The sequence below is a fragment of the Centroberyx gerrardi genome, chromosome 8 (genome assembly GCF_048128805.1).
Source record: "Centroberyx gerrardi isolate f3 chromosome 8, fCenGer3.hap1.cur.20231027, whole genome shotgun sequence".
Taxonomy (NCBI): Eukaryota; Metazoa; Chordata; class Actinopteri; order Beryciformes; family Berycidae; genus Centroberyx; species Centroberyx gerrardi.
Genome location: NC_136004.1, coordinates 17276764 through 17298854, shown reverse-complemented (window position 1 = coordinate 17298854; position 22091 = coordinate 17276764). Strand labels below are relative to the sequence as shown.

Below are 22091 nucleotides of genomic sequence, written 5' to 3'. Positions count from 1 at the left end.
GTGCATTGACTTCTGGATGTATAAAACCAGTAAATGTCTCTCTCCATGTCTAATGAATCAAGCTCTATATGTTTTGAGGGAAATGCTCATCCACACAATTTCATCACTCTGATCCTGAATTGTAATTGAAGACCTACCTATTGGCAATCATTTTAATAACATGCAAAATTGCAGAATGACAAGAAAAAGCCTGCTTTCAAAATGTTTATTTATGAAACACTACAATGATACAAATAATAGTGGTTATAACTGGTAGTCAGTACCTTGCATTAAGCTAGCAAAAAAGGCAAAAACTTCAATTCTCTACAAAATGTCTAAAAATCTACAAATCCATAATTCCCATTAGAAAATGACATCCAATTAGAGCCATAATATGTACAAAATTTCTATACATTTCTTAAGAAAAATATATAAATCCAGTTTTTCTGTACAGATCGTGTTTTTAATAAGTTGCACAATGTCTTGGAGAGCAAAGCCCCATTGAACACATGGCAGGGTCACATGAATGATCACAGCAGCAAGATTAACGCTTACATGATTATGTCTGACTATGCATGATTAGGGTGGCTTAAAAAAAAAAGACCTATTTTAAAAAAGACCTACTGCCCCATTTTTTTTTTAAAATAAGCACCAGTTGGTTAACAAAAAGATACTTGTAGCAAAACGGCAGTTTGACAAATATGAAGAAATCTAAATTGTGTTAATTCAATGGTCTAATAAATGAAAACGATCATTAGCCTTCTGGGTAGAGAACCATATTTGTAACCATCCTGTGAAAAAAATAAGTGGTCTCTAGACTGGAAAATAAAATCATAACATTCCTTTGACATCTCACTTAACCTAACAGTGACCTGGGCCTCCTCGGTGTGTGTTTTGCTTCCACTACTCCACTGGTCGCGCCCGTCTTCTTAATGGTAAACACAATTCCTTGCCAAGCCCTGCCCTCCGTTTACTCTGACATGTCAATCATCCAGACATGTCGAGCATCTCTGTTTTCTTTGCTGCTGCGGCAGAGTGAGTCTTCTCATGGGCAAGGACTGATCTCTGCATTCCTCACATAGCAGACATTAAGTTCAGAGCCAAGTGGAAAGATAGCAACAGGCCACAAAACAAAACCACTCTCACGTGGGGACTCATTAAAAATATAGACAAAAGGTCTTCCACCGTCGAAAAGATTCTCATTCGTCAGGCACAGGACCACAGAAAGTTAGATATTGTTCTTGAAATACACAGTAAACATTAGTATAACCCTGCATGTCCCCGCTTTGAGGCTGGGTAGAGAAAAACTTTGATAAACCAACTCTTTTCTTCTTGAAATGTGTCTCCTCCGTTGTCTCCACTCATACTGCAGTTCACTGGCGCTCTCAGAGTTAAGGCCCCGCATAGGGAGGAGACTGGTCCAGCTACCTCAGGTTATCCAGTTTCCACATGGCACAGGTTCAGTTTTTGCTCTGTTTCTCGTCCACTGTATTAGTGAAGCAGTCCAGATGGGTCAAAAAGGTAGGTTGCAGACCAAAAGAGGCACAGATGCTAGGTGCCGTTGTCCGTCACACTGGAGCTGTCTGGAGAGGCCGCTGTTGGGGTCGACGGCTCATCTGTGCTCTGGGATGAGGAGCCGTCTTTGGGCCAGTGAAGTCGACACGTACTCTGGTGCAGTTCGTCCAGTTCAGCTGGCAGAGGGATGCCCAGCTCCTGGTTGAGGGACAGAGCTTCAAAACAGTCCTCCAGCTTCTGGAACGGCGGTCTGAGGAAGGAGCAGGGAGGGCACACGGGGGTTAGAGGTTAAAACCAGGCGGACAAGGCAGAGAGAGAACATGAAAAAGCAATCTGGCAGTGGAGGCGTGACCCTGCACATACAGGCTGAACGTTGTTTTTTCCCACTGCTTCTACAGACTCTAGAGAGCAGAGAATTGCCTGGATACTGTCACTCAAGGCGAAGGTGGAGAAATTTCCCACATGTGGCCATTTGGGTGAGTGATTAACACAATTCCTCCCAAGAATTTCTTCGATGGCAAGACTGTTACATTTCCCTTGAATAAGATAGTTACACAGCTTTTTGGTTTGCTTCAGGTTATTCAAAAGTAGTTATCTATGTACCATTCACCAACACGGCAAAAATGATTCAACTTATCCTAACAAACAAACTGAAATTTCAGGTATTGACCACTGCAACACCACCAGACACTCACCGGTTGTCTGGTATGAGATCACAACAGGCCACAGCCAGTGGAAAGAAAGCTGGTGGACAGTCTTCAGGGAGGAACTTCTCCAAAAACTTGCCAACATTCAGGCCGAAGTCCAGAGTCCTGGGGAGGCACTCGGGGTCTGCATAGACCTGTCCAATGATCTGAAACACAGGACAGAGGGCAGAATGATCAATCCCTCCAGATAGCGGGGAGTGACTTGCACTGTAGACATATCACGCCAAATAAATACAAGCTTCAAAACACTTCTTTCCAAAGAGGGTCAATAGGGCGTAACAGCAGTGTTCTTACCTCGCAAAGCACAATCCCAAAGGAGAAAATGTCCACTTTCTCATCATAGCGTTTACCTGAGATGAAATAAAGGATAGAGTAAATGCACTGATGCACAGAAAGAATTATCCTGTATGCTGTAATTGATTTTGTGTCCCCCTGCTCACCATTTAGCATCTCTGGAGCCATCCAGTAAGGGTTTCCCACTACAGTGTACCGCTTTTTGCGGTCGATACGTCTGAACACCCTCTTCTTGGAGGCAGGTTTTTCAGGTGGAGGTTTCACTTTGTCCTCTACGATGAGTCGGGAGAGTCCGAAGTCAGCAACGACCACGGTGTTGTCCTGTTGAAAGATGACACTTAGAGGTTCAGTTCAGATTTCATTGAAGTACAAAGCAACATTACTATAAAAAGAACAAAGATTGGTCTGAGAATCAACTGTTACAAAACTGAAAATATCTAAAAAAAAATATATATATATATAAGTGGGGATATTGTTGGAGTCACCCTTAGTAAAATATTAAATGCTCTGTAAGCCCAAGGAATCTTGTGATATAGTAAAAGCTCTTGGGTTCTCTATAAGCCTTTTCTTCTGTGATATTGTTATGAGCTCACACACTTGGTCTCACAACAGCTCTTGCTTGTACAGACACGGTAGTCTTGGCCAAATCAACAGGGCTGGGTTCATGTGTCACTCAACTACACTTGAGTCATGCTATAAAGCTAGAATACTGAAGGCTACGGGGAACAGTTTGAATCAGGAAACTGAACTGAGTAGTTTTAACACCTCCCCTTATTCTTATTTTTTGATTTTTAAATTGCATAATGGCTGGTACTGTGCTGTGTCACTTACCAGTTTAACCAGGCAGTTGTGAGAGTTGAGATCTCGGTGTATGATGCTCATTGAATGAAGGTAGGCCTGATGAAAAGAAGAAAAACAAATTATATTCTTGCACATGCGTACACACACACACACACACACACACACACACACACACACTATATAGTATATACTGTAGGCACAGGGGTCAGTATGTGTGCCTTGGCACTGATGAGTACAATGATTTTTAACTTTTTTGGATTTATGGCTATACAGATTTTCCAGGCTACTGCAGGGCCTGTCTCTACAACAAGCAACCTGAAATGTTGCACTTTGCCTTTAAATGCATTACATACAATAATAATAATAATAATAATAACCTTTATTTGTATAGCACCTTTCATACACAACATGCAGCTCAAAGTGCTTTACATCAATAAAAGGCAGATAAAAGACAGATAGATAAAATTCATATAAAAGAACAAACAAGATGCATTGCATTAAAAGAATCAAATCAAGTAAAATAGAAAGATAGAAGAACACAACAAATACTCCCACTTTTAGATGCACATTGTGAGTGAACCCATATGTTTTTCTTTAATTTACTTTTCCCCTGTCCTTCCTGATTGTACTCTTGATCCGATATTTACGTCAGATCTCACTGCCTCAGGCAGACGAGAATCATAGATTCTCCTCTTGGTCAAAAACCTCCCCATCCACAGATGGATGAGAATCATACAGGGTAAAGAGAGAACACTATATAACACTTCTACGCCCATTTAGGCAGCTGAAAATGGCAACTAAAGAGGTTTCATCAATGGTAATGTCTTTGCAAAGGGGCCAACTCACCATTCCAGAGGCGATGCTCTTTGCAAAGCTGACCCTTTGCTCCCATGGAAACGGGTCCTGTTATGTCCGAGTGGAGAAAACAAACAAATGAGAAATGAATAGACGCTCCACGTCATCTTCAATATAAAAGGAGTGGTTCTTTGCATCAAGATAGAAGCTTGTTTAGGTTTAATGTTAGAACATTTCTGTAGAGGCCAAAACCCATGTACTTCAATCTACCACTGCTAGATAATCTGCAGTTACAGTAAATAGAATTAAATGATTACAAATGCAATTCAAAAACTGGAAGAAACAATTGGAAAGGGGAAAGAACGGCTCCCTCTCCTCATTGTTGTGGACCATAGGCTGTGCTGCACTGCTGTTCAAAAACAGTCAGCTGTGGGAGCAGGGGAGAATAACCCTTGAAATTTCACCTGGGAACACTTTCGACAACTTTCTCTCATTCCACGTCTTTGCCAGTTCACATGCCAGCCAGCCCACTATAGAGCTAAGAGCCCTCTATCTGAGCCGAGTTTACTCCAGGTCAGCCCCCTCCCACACCGCACTGAGCAGAACACAGCACACTCTATGGCCACCGAGGTCTATTCTGTGCCGTGTTGTGGGAGAGGAAAGGGAGAGGGTTAAGTGAATCAACTAGTTTAACACACCATGTCTCTGATGAAATCCTTCAGCGTGCCTCCCTCGATAAACTCGGTTATCAAATTGAGCCTCTTGTCCTTGTATAGCACACCGATGAACTTCAAGACGTGGGGATGGTCCAGGCACCGCATTACTTTGACCTAAGGATCAGGCAAGTGAGAGAGGGAGAGAGAGAGAGAGAGAGAGAGAGAGAAAGAGAAAGAGAGGGAGAGAGAGAGAGAGAGAGAGAGAGAGAAAGAGAAAGAGAAAGAGAAAGAGAGAGAGAGAGAGAGAGAAAAGAGAAAGAGAAAGAGAGGGAGAGAGAGAGAGAGAAACAAATAAGTCTATCTGTGATTTCAAGCAGATCACCTCTGGAATCAATTTTCACGTCGGTTAAATTTTATCTGTGCAAAAGAAAACAAAAAAACACAGACTTACTTTTTCCTACAAGAACTAAGGCAAAACCCTCAAAATAACAAGATACAAAGAGGTAAATCTTGGAACTTGTGGCATGCGCTCAGTTGTGGGTATAATAAATCACAGCTCCATGCAGAGCCAGCAGACTCCATTGCCTCTGTGAGGAAGCCCAGGCCTCCTCTCCCACATTACTAACCTCCTTCAGGAAAGTTTTCTGGGTCTCCTCATCACAGCGGATCAACTCCTTCATCACCATCACCTCCCCTGTGGCTTTGTGAGTCACCTGTCAGGGCGACAAAACAAGCAGATGTAATGCGTAACTTACAGCCAACTACACATCTGGGTGGAGTTGACTAGGACAGTAGAGTCAAAATATGAGGTAAAAAACTGATTGCGTAAGAAAGATGATTGCACATGGATTAGCAGCAGTGCTGGTAAGAGGCTGACCTTGATGGCCTGTCCGAAGAAGCCCTTTCCTAGCACCTCCCCGTGGATGAGGTCACAGGGCCGGAAGATGCGATGAGAGCAGCTGCTGGAGGATCGCAAAGATTCAGAACGCCCAATGTCCCGCGTAAGAATAGGGTGCTCTTTAGGAGATGTTGGCCCGGGGGACTTGCATATGCTGTTACTGCGCCTGAAATAGAGAGGGTACAGTCAGCTGGATACCATTAAAAACAACAAAAACAAAGCTGTTTGTCTTCAGGGCATTCATCTCTTGTCCACTGCAGTCTGACTATATCATATCGCCGTTGTCAGGTGACAATCGTGTTGTTTTCATGGTTTAACATATATTGAAAGATTACATGGTTCTCTGTGAGATCAGTAAATTCTATGAACCTTGGGCTAACCCTAACCCTTTCAAAACTCACTAGATAAACTACAAAATCCATGGCTGTTCCAATCCAAGTTAAAAACAAGGCTGTTTTTCTTAGCTCCTGAAAAGTTGACATTTTGGAGATATATACTACCAGTCAAAAGACATTTTTCTTTATTTTTACTATTTTCCACGTTTTAGAATAATAGTAAAGACATCAAAACTATGAAAGAATACAAATGGGATTATGCAGTGACCAAAAAAGTGTTAAACAAATCAAAACTATCTTATATTTTAGATTCTTTAAAGTAGCCGCCCTTTGCCTTGATGGAAAGGCAAAGGCTTTGGAAAGAAATTCATCCGTTAGGCATCAACTTCACTATTTATATTTGTCTAAGAAACAAATTTCAAGCATTTAAGCATAAGCCTTTAGATCAAAATGGCTTTAAGATAATGAAAAACATTCATTATTCAGTACATTCAATCAGGTGTGTCCAAACGTTTGACTGGTAATGTAGAGTTTTCACCAGACAGCAGCGCTATATAAGCTGTTCTGTCTATAAGCTACGGCTGCTCAGCTAGCTCCAACACACCTCAAAGATCTCCTTTTCAGTGTGCCGTCGTCAACCACGTCGGTTCTCTCCAGGACGGCGTCAGAAGGTGAGGACAGGCGCATGCGGGAGGTGGCTGGCACTCCCAGCTGGTTCCGCGAGGACCCCAGTCTGAGCCTGCCCAAATGCTGCCTGACTGGATCGTACTCTATAAGCAGCTGCAGCGTCTGACTGGTGCGGTGGATAAGGTCGTCCACCTAAACATACAAACAACAATCAAGAGTGAAGCATCTCTTAGAACAAACTCAGATGAAGAGCAGAGAGAAAGAGGGAAAGCAGAGAGGTTTTGGTACCTGTCTGATTCTTCTACTACACAGACAGTAGAGAGTCTGTGTAATAGAAGAGTTTGATTAGAACGTAGCAGGACTTGACTCCAAAAACAACGGGACTCTTACTACCCAAAGGAAGGTTAATTATCAAATTGATTTATGGAGCATGACTTGAATGCATCGGCATTTACAATGGAATTTTTTTTCCGGAATGTGTCTTGTGGAAAACAGGATAGGTGGGAACTTAAAAAAAAATCAAAGTAGTGAATGAATGCAGAACTGGAATGTATGTAATGGTGCTAGGGTGAGGTTATGGGAACGAGCCTGTAACTGGAGTCATTCCAGATACCATCCTCTCCCAGTTAAAGAATGTATAAATGATGCAAGTATGTGAGGAATCTCAAGACCACATGTGCAGTTGTTCTATAATGAGCCAACACATACTTTGTCTATTGCATTTAAGGAATGGACTTTCTTCTAACAGAATTTTTGTTTGCAAGGAAAATCATTGGCTTAATTAGAAGAAATTCAGATCACATATCACACGTTGAGTATCAGGTAAGTGTATGAAGTATAAGCCCACCTCCTCCTCCATCAGTGTCCCCACTGGAAGGCCATTGATCTCCAGGATCCTGTCCCCGACATGGATGGCATTCCGCACCTCTGGACTGATAAGCATCCCCCTCACCCTGGGAGCAACACAGCACCCACACGAATATGTTACTTTTAGTAGTATAAGAAAGGAATGTACTGGTTTGAAGAGAGAGCTGGTTAAAGAACTGGGTCAGCCACTGAACCTAGACCTAGAAAACGTGAGTGACTGTGGCTGAAACACATCAAACACAACAATCAATAGCAAAGACTTCCCTTTACTTGAGCTGGCAGATGTGGTTTAACTTTCCCCCCTCCCCACTGCCCTGCTATTTAGCAAACCCACAATCAGTCTTGCGTAAGGTATGACTCATGCCGTCCCTGCAGGAGAGCTAGACAGCGGTGTTCAGATGTTCAGACAAGGGTCTCTGTGAAAGAGCCACTTACTCTTTGACTTGAACACTGGCTGAGCCGCTGGTCACGTCCCGCATCACGGAGACGGAGAAGCCCCTCTTGCCGTTGGCAGCGGAGGGCATGGAGATGAGGGTCACTGTATGGGGGAGGGAGTCTAGGACCGAGTCGGGTGAGCGCTTTTCCAACATAGGTGTAAGGATCACCTGCTTGTAGCACTTTCCACTGCACACAAGAGAAGAGAGAGTGAATCACTATGTGTGGAAATGTGCTTGTTGGTAATTTACTACTCTAAGGACACAAAATTAAGTGAAACACAAAGGTACATATTTCATACAAAAAGAGTAAAAAAGTTCAAGTGAAACTAAGCATTACAATTAAATGTCACCCATATCACAATATTAAGATTAGAGTTGTATCCTGTATCAAGCAAAAACTGATCGAGTGCTCATCCAAAAAGGAGGTGTTGCATCCACATGCAGTGACACTGTGTATTCTTATTTCATTGATATATCAGCATCTTTACCACATCTGTTCTTATGCCAAACGATTAGCCGAGATATCCGGACTGGTGTTGTAAAGATGTTGACAAACCAATAAACTCTGCCAAATATGATGAGGCTGTTAATTGTCAACTGCATGTGTGGCCAACTTCTCTACAGCCATCAGTGTCAATATAAAAAAACAGGTTAACAAAAAGGTGCGCGTGACTTACCAGTACAGTTTGGAGCGCTCAACTAAGGCGTAGGTATCCCGGTCCTCAATCACCACCTTGCAGCTCAGACACACAAAGCACTCGGGGTGATACTTGTATTCGCCGGCCACCTGGAAGCACAAACAAGCCGGGCTCATCTTCATGCTACTGTCATGGCGTACATCCTCAAAACGGCAGTGAGTTGATATGTTGAAGGTGAGCCTGCTGTGCTGAACTGAGCTCTGCTGTGCTACGCTATTCAGAGGTGACTATGTTATGTTGCGTGTTGCCTTGAGCCCTCCTCCCGGTGACACAGTCGGTAACACCTGCTTCCCTCTCAGTCTGTCTGGAATCTGCTATGATGTCACCGCTTTCTGCAGGTCTGAGCCACTCGTCTCGCTGACGTTTGCTCTTTCTCACCTTCTGCAGCCAGCTCACACTCTCTCCTGATCCTTCTCTCTCATGAACATAGCCAACACTGCATTACGTCACTGGCTGATTTCTCTTTCTGCAAATTATGTTACACTCCCACATACACTCCCACATGGGCTGTTTTTTCGCTCTCTCTCATGCAAGATGAGACAATGTGTCCGCCCCCTACAAGCATCAAAGGATGATCACCACAGGCCATCTCAGACACATACAAAAAGAGCATACAAACAAAAAGAAAACTAAAAAAAACATAATGTTGATTTAAAGTTCATTTCTGAATTCAAAGTGTACATATATGTCCTACATATGAAGCTGGCGCCTGAGTGGAAAATTTAAATCTGCTCCCATGCAGGAGGCATGGGGAATATGGATATAAGCTGAACCAGTGCAAACTGGAGTTTGATACAATGGAATCTTTCAACTGGTAAAACAAAAAAAACAAAAACAGGAAGGTTTCTCTTTAAACAAAGGTTGCAATCAGTTCTTTTTTAGTTATCCGCAATTTCAGTTCAATGAATGAAAATCTACTGAAGTGTCTGAACCAGAAGAATTTTTTCCCATCCTGGTCTGAGTCAGAGTGCTGGGAAAGGATTCCCTGCTGCTGCAGAGAGATTAGGGTGATGTAAGCCAAATGAGTGCAACATCTCAGGAGTCTGTCTGTGACTCCCTGCCTCCAAGCCAAGAACAACACCGCCACTGACCCCAGTCACAGCCTCAGGCCCAAACAGCTAGACAGAACCATGCAAAGGCAGCAGTGCAAGGACAAAGCAAGGACAATTAAGTAGGTCTTATTTTGACACTGCGAGACTAGACAGCAAAATGTCCAAGCAGCTTAAGATAAATGAAGGCCCACGATGGAATAGAAAGTTTCTTGCCACAAACTGCTCATTAGAACCGGCGTTTCATCCCATAGCCTTTAAACACAACAGTAATCATAAATATAGCCACAAGCGGTGTTGCCGGAGTTCAAGCCCATGTGAATAAGTGAAATATTTGTATGACAAAGATTGTGACATGTAAACAGATGTATGACTAGCATGCAATTATGGATGTAATTATGCACCAAACAGTCAGGACCAATCAGAAATATAAAAGCATAGAGCAACCACGTCACACTTGTTTGTAAGGACATACACTGGATTGTGGTGTTGGAGTGGAGAGAACAACCGAGTATGATCTCTCTAACCTCCTTTATTACTGTGGTGTTTGAGAAAACACCACAGTAATAAAATGCAACTGCGAAAAAAACAACTGAAAACTGAACAAACAAACAAAAAAACACAGCAGCAACCCAGTTTCAGCCCTACGGTCTTGAACTCTTACTACTACTAATAATAATCCAGCACAAAATCAGAAAGGGTTCTGCCCTATTGGCTTTAACCCTTAAAAAACAAAAAAACAAAAACCTGAGCAAAAACAATAGTGTTTCAGGCTTGAACCTCTAACAAGCAGTAGCAGCTCTGCATGACTCTCCTCTGCTGATGACCCACAATGATTCTGTTTCTGGCTAAGAGGCTGCCAATTCAACCCTGCCAAAAATACTTGGCTACATTGACTGGTGATGCGAGATGCCAATACTAAATAGAAAGGGCCATTATGTGTGTTGCTTAGTGGCAAAAAAATCCTTCAGTTTAGGCTCCTAGTTAGACCAGTTAAGGCAAAATGGACCTGCTTGTGACCAGCAAGCGCTGGTGCCACCAGCATTTCATATTTAGACTCATTATCAATTAAAACTACGTAACATTTGAATTCACTGCAACACACTCCAATGTACGGGCATTTCTAAGCACAAAATGGAAAGACAAAATCCAACTCTCTGCTACTCTTTCCACAGCAAATCTGAGAACTAATTTCTTAGAGCCGAGATAAACATTCATCTGACAGACAGTCCAGGTTAAATATTCTCGACTTTCCTTAATGGAGGTGGTAGCGCTTTGTCTACAACTGTAATTTCTTGGTTACTTAAAACCCACGTAGACTGTTTTTCAGTGCATTAGATTACAATGTGAGATATACTTCAAGGCACCTTCTAGTGCTCATTGGACCCCATTTTAGGAAGTTTCTTTAGAAACTTATCAAATACTGATAGACCTTCATGTCAGCCTGAAGCTACAATCAATCAATGTAAACTGAATGGTTTATTTTTTGTTTCATTTAAGGCAGTAACTGTGATAACTGGCAGCAAGTTCCTAGGTAGGTTGTATTTGCATCAAGATATTGAACATTATAGTTTGAATTGAAATTGACTAGAAAGAGAGAGACTACTGAGTATCAAACAAAACTCAGTTGGACTTGGATAGTTTAAAATAAAGGTAAGATGATGGAAATTAGCCAGTGAAAGTGAAAAAAAGAGTGAAAAACAGGTATTTTCAACAGATACTTGATCTCTAAAAACCCATCAGTAACCACTGTGGTGCTGGTTGTAGGATGTGGGCAATATCTAGGACTGAATGAGGCAAATGGATGGGCTCCAAAACCACCTCATGTTCTACCGTCTTGCCTCTAGATCCTCTGTGTACTCGGGGAAGTGAACTGTGGAGAACTTCTGTACGGAGGGGAACAGAGTGGGGCCTCAAGGGGGAAAACTAATTCACCAGCGAGGTCTCGGGGCCCAATCTGCTATGTTCCACAGCAGCCCAGAATGTAAAGTATCACTCATCTGTATATGTAATCACCACAAAACCAGACCCCATGTCTTTTTATGCGTGTTAGCATTGATCTCGAGCACCAGGGAGAAACTGGAACACAGAGAGCTTTGACACGCTCTTTGGGGATTCTGGTAACTTAAGTAGAAGGGGAAATTGTTGGCAATGCCGTCATGTACAATCGTATTACAGTACAGCACCCAAGCATCTTTCTAAGCACAGTATGAATTTGTTACATGAGCATGGCAAGGCACATTTTGAAACCCTGGCAAGCAAATGTAGCAACATTGAGTTACTACTCTTAACACAATGTTAAACTTTATTAGACTGAAGCCTTAAGTAAAAATGAGACAGCAGCAGGCAGAAAAAGTAAAAATCTTTTGGCAAAGGGTGTGACGTGAGGACAGATAGGTGCAGCAGACTTACCATGGCAGGTCCAGTCATGAGCAGAGAGCAGCCATGACACAGCTCCCCAAACTTCTCCCAGTAGTGTTTGCGACAGTACAGCTTTCCATCCTTCTCATAGTACCAGTTAGTCAGGTGGTCGCAGCACACAGAACACCTGCGAGGAAAACAACACACTTTGTCACCTTTGCAGGGAACAAAGGAAATGAATGGAGAAGAATGAACAGATGGGGGGGCTTTCAGCAGAGGCTTTTTCAACTGTAAAGCAATCGCCTTCAAGGTGATACGGCAGAGACTCAAAAGCCTGGCGTATTATTTCAAAGGCCTGCTGACAATTTCAAAGGTATGTGAATGATATCTGAAAGGTGCCCATGAAGCGATGATTCAACTGCTCTCTCATACAATAACAGACATTCTGTGAACTCTGACAGGTTGGCCTGAGCGACTTAGTCAGTTGTCACTAAGGCAGAACCAGGTAAGAGTGAGCTAACCCCAATGCTGAGGAAAAAAAGAGAGACAGAAAAAGCCAGAGGAACATTTGCCGTTTAGTCACAGTTGAAAATATTTGGACCAACACCCAAACTAGATGACCTTTTTGTACACTTTCTCCTAACTGATACTTCATATTACAGGCAGACTAGTGAAAGGTTTTAAATGAGAGGGAGATGGTGCAGAAACCATCAATCACAGGACAGATCATACTGCTGAACATAATACTTTGAACTCCGAGGTTAGACAGGAGTGAAACATTAGCTGGAGGCATTTTGTCCAGGATGACAACGTGTACTTTTCTCTGTGTTCATCAAGGTAAACGGCATAGCGAATAGCTCCTCCCTGAGATGTGCTGGGTCTTGCTTATGCGTTGCTATTCATGCTGTGCTATATGATGAGAAGAACTGCCAACACAACGAGTCTACCTGGGAGTTCCCGTTTCCCATAAAGGAGAGTCCGACAAGCCTTTGTAGATAGTGAATGTGGGAAAGGTTTGGTCATTACTGCTCCACACACTACCACCAAAGGCCGCCTAAACTTCAGCCACATTCCAGCACCTTAATATGATCCAGTTGTTGGAGGAGAGGCTGAAGCACCACTTTGACAACAATCTATAGGCTGTTAAAAGAACAAAAAATGTAGAAAATGCATGGGGTTTACACTGCAGGGGCAAAGTCCTCAGTCAAATCCCATCAAAGCCCATCAGTCAAAGAAGATCAAGGGTTGTTTCACATCAACATTTTTTATGTTATTACTTAACCAACCTGTCACTGAGCATTTTCTCATCTAGGTCAAAATAATTCTAGTAAATAATAACAAATGGCATGGCAGCATGTTTAGTTTTCTGTAGGTTTACTGAACTCATATATATATATATTTTTTTTTACAGTTCCCATACTACTACACCTATAGTCAAATAGAAAGAGACTTAGAAAATCAGGAGTAAATTTACAGCCCCAACTTCAACACTAGAGACACAATGTTCAGAGCGAGGAATGCTGCTGCCAGCAGAGCAGGCAGCACCTGCAGGCTATGAGCGTTCCCTCAACTAGCTGCACTGGTTATGCAAAATGGTGGCAGCAGGTTGGACTGCCAAGAACACAATAAATGATGAACCACTCTTTCACAGATTATGTTACTGAAATGTCTGCAGTGCTGCCCCAGCGCTGTTGCCACATTCAGCCTGTGGAAGTTTGTGAGACATGGCTTCTTCTCTAACAGAATCAAACAACAATGCTGGAATGCATCAGATTCAGGAGATTGCTGGTCAGAGTGCAGACAGAGTAAAGTTTGCACTGGATGACATCAATTACTACTGTCTTCAGTGTCTTGCCACTGCTTTGCAAGTGAATGGGAAATCAAAAGTATTCAGAAGACTAATTTCTCCTGGACTCAAGATTCGAAACAATGGTAACATAGCAGGTGTGATATTATCTAATGCCTTCTGATTACTATAATATACATAGTCTTTTCAACCATCACTTTAGTGACTTCCTGATTCACAACCATTTCTAATTCAGGGCTCTGGTCTTGCCGAACCATGACAATTTGAGACTAGGGGTGACAGCAATGTTGATGCTTTCCCCCTTTTGGAAACTGCTCTCTGAATGCTTCAATGCCATGTCCATGATAACATTAAAAGTATTACCTCAAAAGTACTGTGGCAGCCATTTCAAGGGTAACCGGCCAAATGACCAATCCAAAATATTGATTTGAATGGGAATGCCCTTTTTATCTGTTTACGTGTGTCAGTCCACTGCTAGCAGCGACCTTTGGCTGGGCGCCATGCGTCATGATGAGCTCTGCACTGCAGGTACAGTTGATCCAGGCTTATCGGCTTTGGGACAGATTATTTTAAAATGATCTTTTAGAGTGGAGTGGAGAACACAAATTCATGTCTCTATTGAGACAACAGGAAAGCAGAGTGACAGACAGAGTAGGGAAACACTGGTTCTGAGGCAGGGATCTTAACCACTGCATCATCTCTGGACACAGCAGTACTTCATTCTTTAACATCAAGATGCATTCATAGTATTTGTATGCTGTTTAGTGTCCTTATGACAAATTATGTGAGGAAACAAACACTCCTCTGCTTTTCAGATGAAAGCAACAAATATACGAACAGGAGGAGAGTGTAAAAATGATTTTAGCCTAATTCATCATAGAGTGAAATGATGTGGGGAAGTGGAGCTGAAAGTTTGCCAAGATACACACGTCCTATTAGAAGTCTGTCTAGTGTAATGTTGAAGAGATCATACAATCTAGATATAGAACCCCACAAAGCAAATTTGGCACAAAGAGTTGGCACAAATTTTTTTGTGCCAACTCTACACAGTCATATCAATACACCTGTTGGGCCTATCAAACAGCATGGTATGCTGATGATTCACCTACACAAGCGATAGACAGACGAAGGCACACGCGCATTTAAGCAAGAGAGACAGGTGTGAAAAGTGCTGTATTTCAACTGGTGCGTATGACACATAGGGACTCTCCAGGTGTGAAGGGAAGAACAGAAACTTCCACTCAGACCAACCTTGGCTGATCTGTCAGGTCAGAGTCCGTCTGGACAAACTCTCCTCTCCGCAAACGATATTATACACCAAAATAAAAGTTATCTAATGGGTAAAAACACCTGACTTCCTCCTATCTGTACTATAGGAGCTGGTGAATGGGGGGTGGGCGCGCTAAACTCAGGTGGTTCTCTGAACAATGCAATGGACCCGCCTGCACAAACACTAAAAAGGTAAACATTACTCATTTCCTCAAATCCACATTCCTGCTGGAACGAATTCCTTTGTTGGAGAATACCGAGTACCAGCCTTGAAGACCTATGGAGGGAGTGTTTCACTTTTCACCTTATCTCAGGGTGTGTGACTGTTGTGTTCTCAATGTTCTCCACAACGACCTCTCTCCAAGAAGCTGAGGAGGAGGGAATTGTTTTTCTGCTCAATTTATAATCAAAAATAGGCTGTGTAATGAATGTTATTAGGCTAGGGGGGAAATCGAGCATTTACTAAGAGTTAATTTGGATTTCAATCAGTGCATATATAAAAATAGTTCTGAAATCTGCTGCTTTTTGTACAGAAATAAAATTAAAGTCCACATTACACAAGTTGTAAGAGGTGGCACCAAACAGTAGCAGAACTAGTAGTAAAAGGAAATTATCAAGTCTCTCAAGTTTTATCTCTCTCCTTGAATTCGTTATCATATATTGTTGATTAGATATTTTACTGCAGCCAAATGAAAGACGGATGGATCAGGAGTACTGAAAAACAGCCCTTACTGCATTGCAAAATATTAGGAAATTGCACTATTATTTTTTGTGGCCAAAGGTATCATGATAATATCACATCTATAGCTCTCCGCCATATCCCAATCCCCATTAGGAACAACCCAGGATCCATCCAGGTTTTTATTAGGGGAAAAAAAACAAAGGATTCTGCAGGCAGTGTCTGGGACAGCGAACCCACATCTCTGAATCGCTGTCTAGGAATGCGGCAGGAACACAGCGGAGTAGAGTCTGCTGTTACCTATAGGCCCAATGACAGTGCCAGGTTTACTGGAACAAGAATAACGTCACCTTATAAGAATGTTACACAAGGTAGAGAGGTACATGGAGGGCAGCCTGTGTACAATAGACAATAGGAACAACGCAGGGGGTAACATTAACAAGGACATTTTTTAACTTAGCAGTGTCCGCCAAATGGAGTGCAAAGATTCTTATCTGAGCAAAATAAATGCCTTGGGGGAAAAAAGCATGTGAGCACTGATTTGAGTGTTAAGTTACTACTAGTGATGCCGATATTCTAACACTTGTCAGGAAAAGGCCGGTTTTGCACCAGAGGGTTTGACCTCTGAGGGACGAACTCCAGCACACTTGGCTGAATAACAATATGGTAGTCTGGCTTCAACGAGGCTTTTTTTCCTCCCCACAAAAATTACTTCATCTAAATGTTTTCTTAAGAGTGTAGGCTAACTGAAGCAGTTGCAGACAAAGATGATGGTATGAAGGAGGAAGCCAAAAATGTGAAGGAGTATCAAAATACAGACCAAGAGGGAGAGGAGCGACGGAGAGCAACACAGCTGTATCAAGAACTTGGCTTTCGAGCTGACACGAGATGCTGTTGTGTTATTAAAGAGCCAATTATAGAAAGGCTGAAAAATCCTGGGTTATGTAAGGACACTGCTTAAGTACTGCTTAAGAGACTGGCTCAAAATGCAAGAGCTCCGGCTATTTCGGTTATCGAAAATGGACGACTTATTCAATGATAAATTCCTTCTATTCTCACAGCGTCTTGCCAGATGTCATCCAGAGCAAACTCCTGTCAATAAAATCATGGGCTCCTCTCAACCACCCTATTCTTTAACCCCTGTTTTGTAATGCCAGTGTCGATCAGGCACAGTGAGTATTGGAAACAAATTACCCTCATCAATAGGGCTGAAAGATATTGACAAAAAAAAATCGAATTGCGATTATTTGACAGAATATTGCAATTGCGATTTAAACTGCGATTCATATCGTCACAAGTTTTTCTTGTCATCATTTTTTTTAGAACTTTAAAATTGTTTAAAGAAAAGTGATTTTGTTAAAAAAAAAAAAAATACACGTCAGTATACAGGATTTACTGAGTTTGCTGAGTTTGAGTATGATGAAAGGTTTTCACCAATATTGTACTTGATTCATGGACCAAAGATTACCCGGAGCTCTAAAACACCTTGTTTAGAAATCCATTTTGGATGCTCCTCTCTCTTAAGCAATTAATTTTGATTTGGAAATTGCAGAAGTTCATATTGCGATTTCCATTTTTTTTTTCAATTCACTGTTCAGCTCTACTCATTAACAACACTACCATGACTCTGCCCTCAACTCCAGCCTCCCACGACAGTATTGAGCAGCATCTGTACTGCTCAGTAGGCTACTTCCAAGGAAAGAACTGAAAATCTGAGTCATTTTATCTCACAGTGAGAACCAGTGTATGGTTGCAACCAATGAGCACACTGTGTTTACATACATTATCTCATCATATTGGCATGTCAGTCAGTGTCCGGTCACAGGTCCACAGGTGTCTCACCATGGGTCAGTGACCTGAGCGCAGCAGAGAGTTCACGTCAGCTCCAGTCCTGGCAATCATTAAGCCGAATGCCTGGTCAAAGTCCTCCAGGATTATTAGGACCATTTCTCTGACTAATCTAAATTCAAGAACTGGAAACGTCCCCATGCAGAGGTGACAGGGAGGAATGGCAGGAATGGTGTCCCAAATGAGGCATTTTGCACAAAAAGGCACAAAAGTGGATAGTTGAAATCAGATCTAGGCCCATGTTTGGGCTACAAGACAGAAACTTCTGGGATTACCCACAAGGCCATTTCTAAGCACACCCAAACAGAACGGCCGAGAGAGAGGCAGCATGTTGACGAACAGAACAACCAATTGTCTCCATTTCAATGCAATTCCTCTTTCTATGAAAACAAAGCATTCCCTAAATGCCTAGGAAATGTTTCGCTGACAAACTTTCACTGACAAATTGTGACCATCACAAACCTTAATGGCATGTCTAAAACCATAAAGTGCAAAACTTACTGAAAGCAGGCGTTGTGCCAGGTGTCTTGGAGGACCTTCGTGTGAAACGAGCCTTGAATACTTCCTCCACATCCCGCACAGTGATGTCCATCTGTACCTGTAAGAAACACATCAGTCGTCCGTGCATCCTTCACTTGTAAATTGCAATAACACTGTAGGCTAAAATAGAAACAGCTAATTTAATGTCTATTAAAACTAAGTTACTGAGGGGAAGGTGTATAAAGAATAGGTGTGTTCGACGGAGCGCGAGGATACACTCAACCAAACTGCAAAATATTTAATATGCTTGTCACTGTTTTAAGAAAGTATTACATCAACAAGAGCACCCATGCGCCCCTCCATCTACTCGATTAACCACGTAGCCCGCAAACGATAAAGCTATACAGCATTTTCCTGCAGTGAAACAATGTAAACCGTGCGTCGGATAAAGTTAAGAACTGAAACATTTCTCACCTTCCAGTTCCTCCATCTAATTGCCGAGAGAGTCGTCGATACTTAGATCCTTTTACAAAGTTTTCATACTGAAGCAGGAGGGCTATGATGCACACTTGAATGTTTCATTCTTCCCCACGTCCACCCAGGACTCTCAAGCTCCCAAGTTATGTATAGCAAAGAAAAAAAGAGTCCCTGTTAGTTCGCTTCTGAGAGAAAAGTAACTCCTTTCAGACGAAGCTGCTTTCTTGCTGCTGGCAGGAGAACTGACGTAATGCAGTCTGAATTCCTGTACGGAGAGCGGAAGGGCTCTAACTGCAGCACCTGGAAGCACGAGAAAACTCGTAGGAAAACCATTTGAGGGATCCCAAACCCTAATGGTACAGCAGTGGCGCCATCTACTGCCAAATGTAGCACACTGCACAATCACTGTAGGACGACTTGACCAAGGATGCAGTGTATTCCAGTCCATTTGATTTGCCTTTATAAGTGTGCCACAGTATGGAAGGAGATCAGTATCAATAATCACAAATTATAATGCCCTAAGCACATGGCATCTCAGTGGTGGCTTATTCTGTCTGGCTAGACACTGGTTACCAGGGTTGGGAACATTCAATCATGAATTGAATTGAGAATACATGGTAAATGTACCAATTCAATTCCTGGAGTTGGAACTGGAATTGAATTCGAATTTCACAGAATTTAATTGAATTAAATTAAACTTACAGAAATTCCAATTCAATTTCAATTATGTTTCCTTTCCTTCAAAATTTGAGTTCATTCATGAATTGACCCCAACTCTGCTGGTTACTAGAGTTCCCATTCTTTGGCCTTTAGCCTAAAATTGACTTTTTCAGACAGCCTTACGAGTTTTCTGGTACATGTTTTGTGATTGAGTCGTTCATTGCGCATTTTTGGCAGCCCTATGGCATCTTGCATAGGCATATATGGCTATGAATAACAGAGGAAAAATTACTCTGACATTCACAATAAATTAAAGGGGCGTTAGGGTTCCTGCTGTGCTGCCCAGCAACCAACAGATGGCAACACAGACTGTGCTTTCTCCCGGCTCCCAGGCTAATTACTGTTGATTGTTTGCACCTGTGGTTTGAGTATATAAGTCACCTGGTAGTTATTTCCTCAGTCTTGAGTTCACCTTTCATGGTAACACTATAGTTTTCTCTGTCTGCCCTTTTGCCTGATGGTCTTTAATTTTGCATACTTGTATTTTGCCTGTCTGCCTCAGAAAACTTGAAAATCCACTCTCTTCTTGGCTGCCTCCTGTGAGTCTCCTGTGTTTGGTTCCTGTTTCTCTGCCCTTTTGTCAATTAAGTTGTAAGTTATATTCAATGATTAAAGGCATCTATGACCTGTATCGATCTCTTCTGGTGACGAGCAGGAATTGCAACAACATGGATAGAGCTTATCTCCTCCACCCAGTGGCCTGTATTTGACAAAAAATAATAGTCGCAGTTCACAACAGCTGAGTAAGCTACAAAAATATAAATGCAACACTTTTGTTTTTGCTCCCATTTTTCATGAGTTGAAATAAAAGATCTAAGACTTTTTCTATGCACACAAAAGGCTTATTTCTCTCAAATTTTGTTCACAAATTTGTTTAAATCCGTGTTAGTGAGCACTTCTCCTTTGCCAAGATAATCCATCCACCTGACAGGTGTGGCATATCAAGATGCTGATTAAACAGATTGATTAGTAGGACTGTGTATTACAATCCCTGAAGTTTCTGCACTACAATTGACTTGAGTGGGGTTGTTCTTGGAGATGACCACTAGATGATGTTGCTACCATTACGACACATCTTCAGTTGTGTACCTTGGCGTCATTGGATGTTTCGGCCTTTTATCACAAGACACCCTCAGCTGAGGCAGGCCAACTGCAGGTTGATCAGACCTGGGTGTGTGTCTCATGGTTAGTCTCTAGATGGTCACTTGGCAGCCCAGACAGTATCTCTTCTTTTCAGCCACAGCCAGTGACTGCTCCTTTCGGCGGCATTGGCAAGTGCTTTGATTGCCTTCCTATGGGCCTGCCCTCTGACTCCTACTTCCCTCAGGAGCCTTGCGGTGAAACTGGCTACAAAGCCCCTGCAACCCACCTCAACTGGACGCACTTTTACATTCCAGCCTCGCTCCTCTGCTTCAACTGCAAGGTTGGTGTATTGCAGCCTTTTTCGTTCGTATGCCTCATCCACAGTATCCTCCCAGGGGACCGTCAGCTCAATGATGAAGACATGCCGGCAGGAGTTGGACCGGAGGACCAGATCCGGTCGCAAGTTGGTCGTTGCAATTTCGGATGGGAAGGTGAGTCTCTGGCCTAGGTCAACACACATTTCCCAGTCCCTGGCTGCGTTCAGTGGGCATGAGTCGGGAGGCGAGGGGTTGGTCCCCTGTTTCTCTCCTTCCTGGATGAAGGATGGTAATTGTGGGAATGTTGTCTGGGCATTGACGGGCATGGCGTTGGTGGTTACTCTCTTGCACTCAAGATCAGCTGCCAAACACATCAGCACTTGGTTGTGTCGCCAGGTGTATCTGCCTTGTGTTAGGCTGGTCTTACAACCAACCAAGATGTGCTTGAGGGTTGCCAGAACTGCACACTGGGGACAGATTTAGGTTTGTGGGAGAGGGCAGGACAACATATGTGGCTCTGATGATGACGCTTAACCTATTTGACTCCATGCTCCACAGCTCACTCCATGTGATTTTCTTCCTCTCAACGCCATCCCACCTCATCCAGCGGCCTTGCTGGTCTTGGGATATTGCTTTGGCACACCTGGCTGCTTCTTCTTGGTGGTGCACCTCCTCCACCACCAGGTGCCGGCGTTCAGTTGGAGTAGCCTTTTGCCAGGTAGGTTTCATTGCTCCCAGGCCAAAGCCCCCTCTGCCTTGTTGGACATGACCCACTATATACCGGTGTCGGAGGGCGGATTTTGTGTCCATTACTGCTGCGGCTGGGGTCCATTTTTTCCCTGTTGCTAAGGTTGGAGCAACGCCTGAGTCCCGAGATTCTGTGAGTGTCAGGTCCAGCCTTGCTTTGGCACATTTGTATTCCTCCACCAGGCTAGAGATTGGCAGTGAGAGGGCTCCGTTCCCATAAAGCCCTATGCTGCTGAGGCATCTCGGTAGCCCAAGCCACTTCCTCACTTGTGAGTTCACCAGTCTCTCCAGCCGATTGGCATGAGATAGAGTAACCTCGTAGATGGTAATTGGCCACATGAGTCGGGGCAGCAGTCCAAATTGAAGGCACCAAAGCTTCAGCTTCCCTGGGAGAGCAGTGTTATTGATTTTCTTGAGGCTGCTGATTGTATCCTGCCCGAGTTGTTCCACCTGCTCGGTGGCTTTGAGATCAGCATTGTACCATCGTCCGAGGCTTTTGATGGGCTTCTCCAGGACAGTTGGTATTAGCTCATCATTGATGCGGAACCTTTTGTCAGTGAGCCGGCCTTTGACAAAGGAAATACTGCGGGATTTGCTGGGTTTGATCTCCATTCGTGTCCATTGATGTTTCCCTGGAGTTTATCC

The 22091-nt window shown here is 43.0% G+C and overlaps 1 protein-coding gene across 1 annotated transcript; it reads right to left on the bottom strand.

Moving 5' to 3' along the window:
• Positions 1-175: 175 nt before the first annotated feature.
• Positions 176-18821, bottom strand: limk2 (LIM domain kinase 2). Its single transcript, XM_071899657.2, has 16 exons — positions 18577-18821; positions 18124-18220; positions 12071-12206; positions 8589-8698; positions 7910-8098; positions 7455-7560; positions 6585-6799; positions 5625-5811; positions 5374-5460; positions 4790-4921; positions 4143-4199; positions 3327-3392; positions 2642-2816; positions 2496-2551; positions 2190-2347; positions 176-1744 (listed from the first exon to the last, which is right to left on the bottom strand). Exons 1-16 carry the CDS (start codon positions 18590-18592, stop codon positions 1531-1533), a joined length of 2001 nt encoding a protein of 666 aa, XP_071755758.1. The 5' UTR covers positions 18593-18821; the 3' UTR covers positions 176-1530.
• Positions 18822-22091: the final 3270 nt, after the last annotated feature.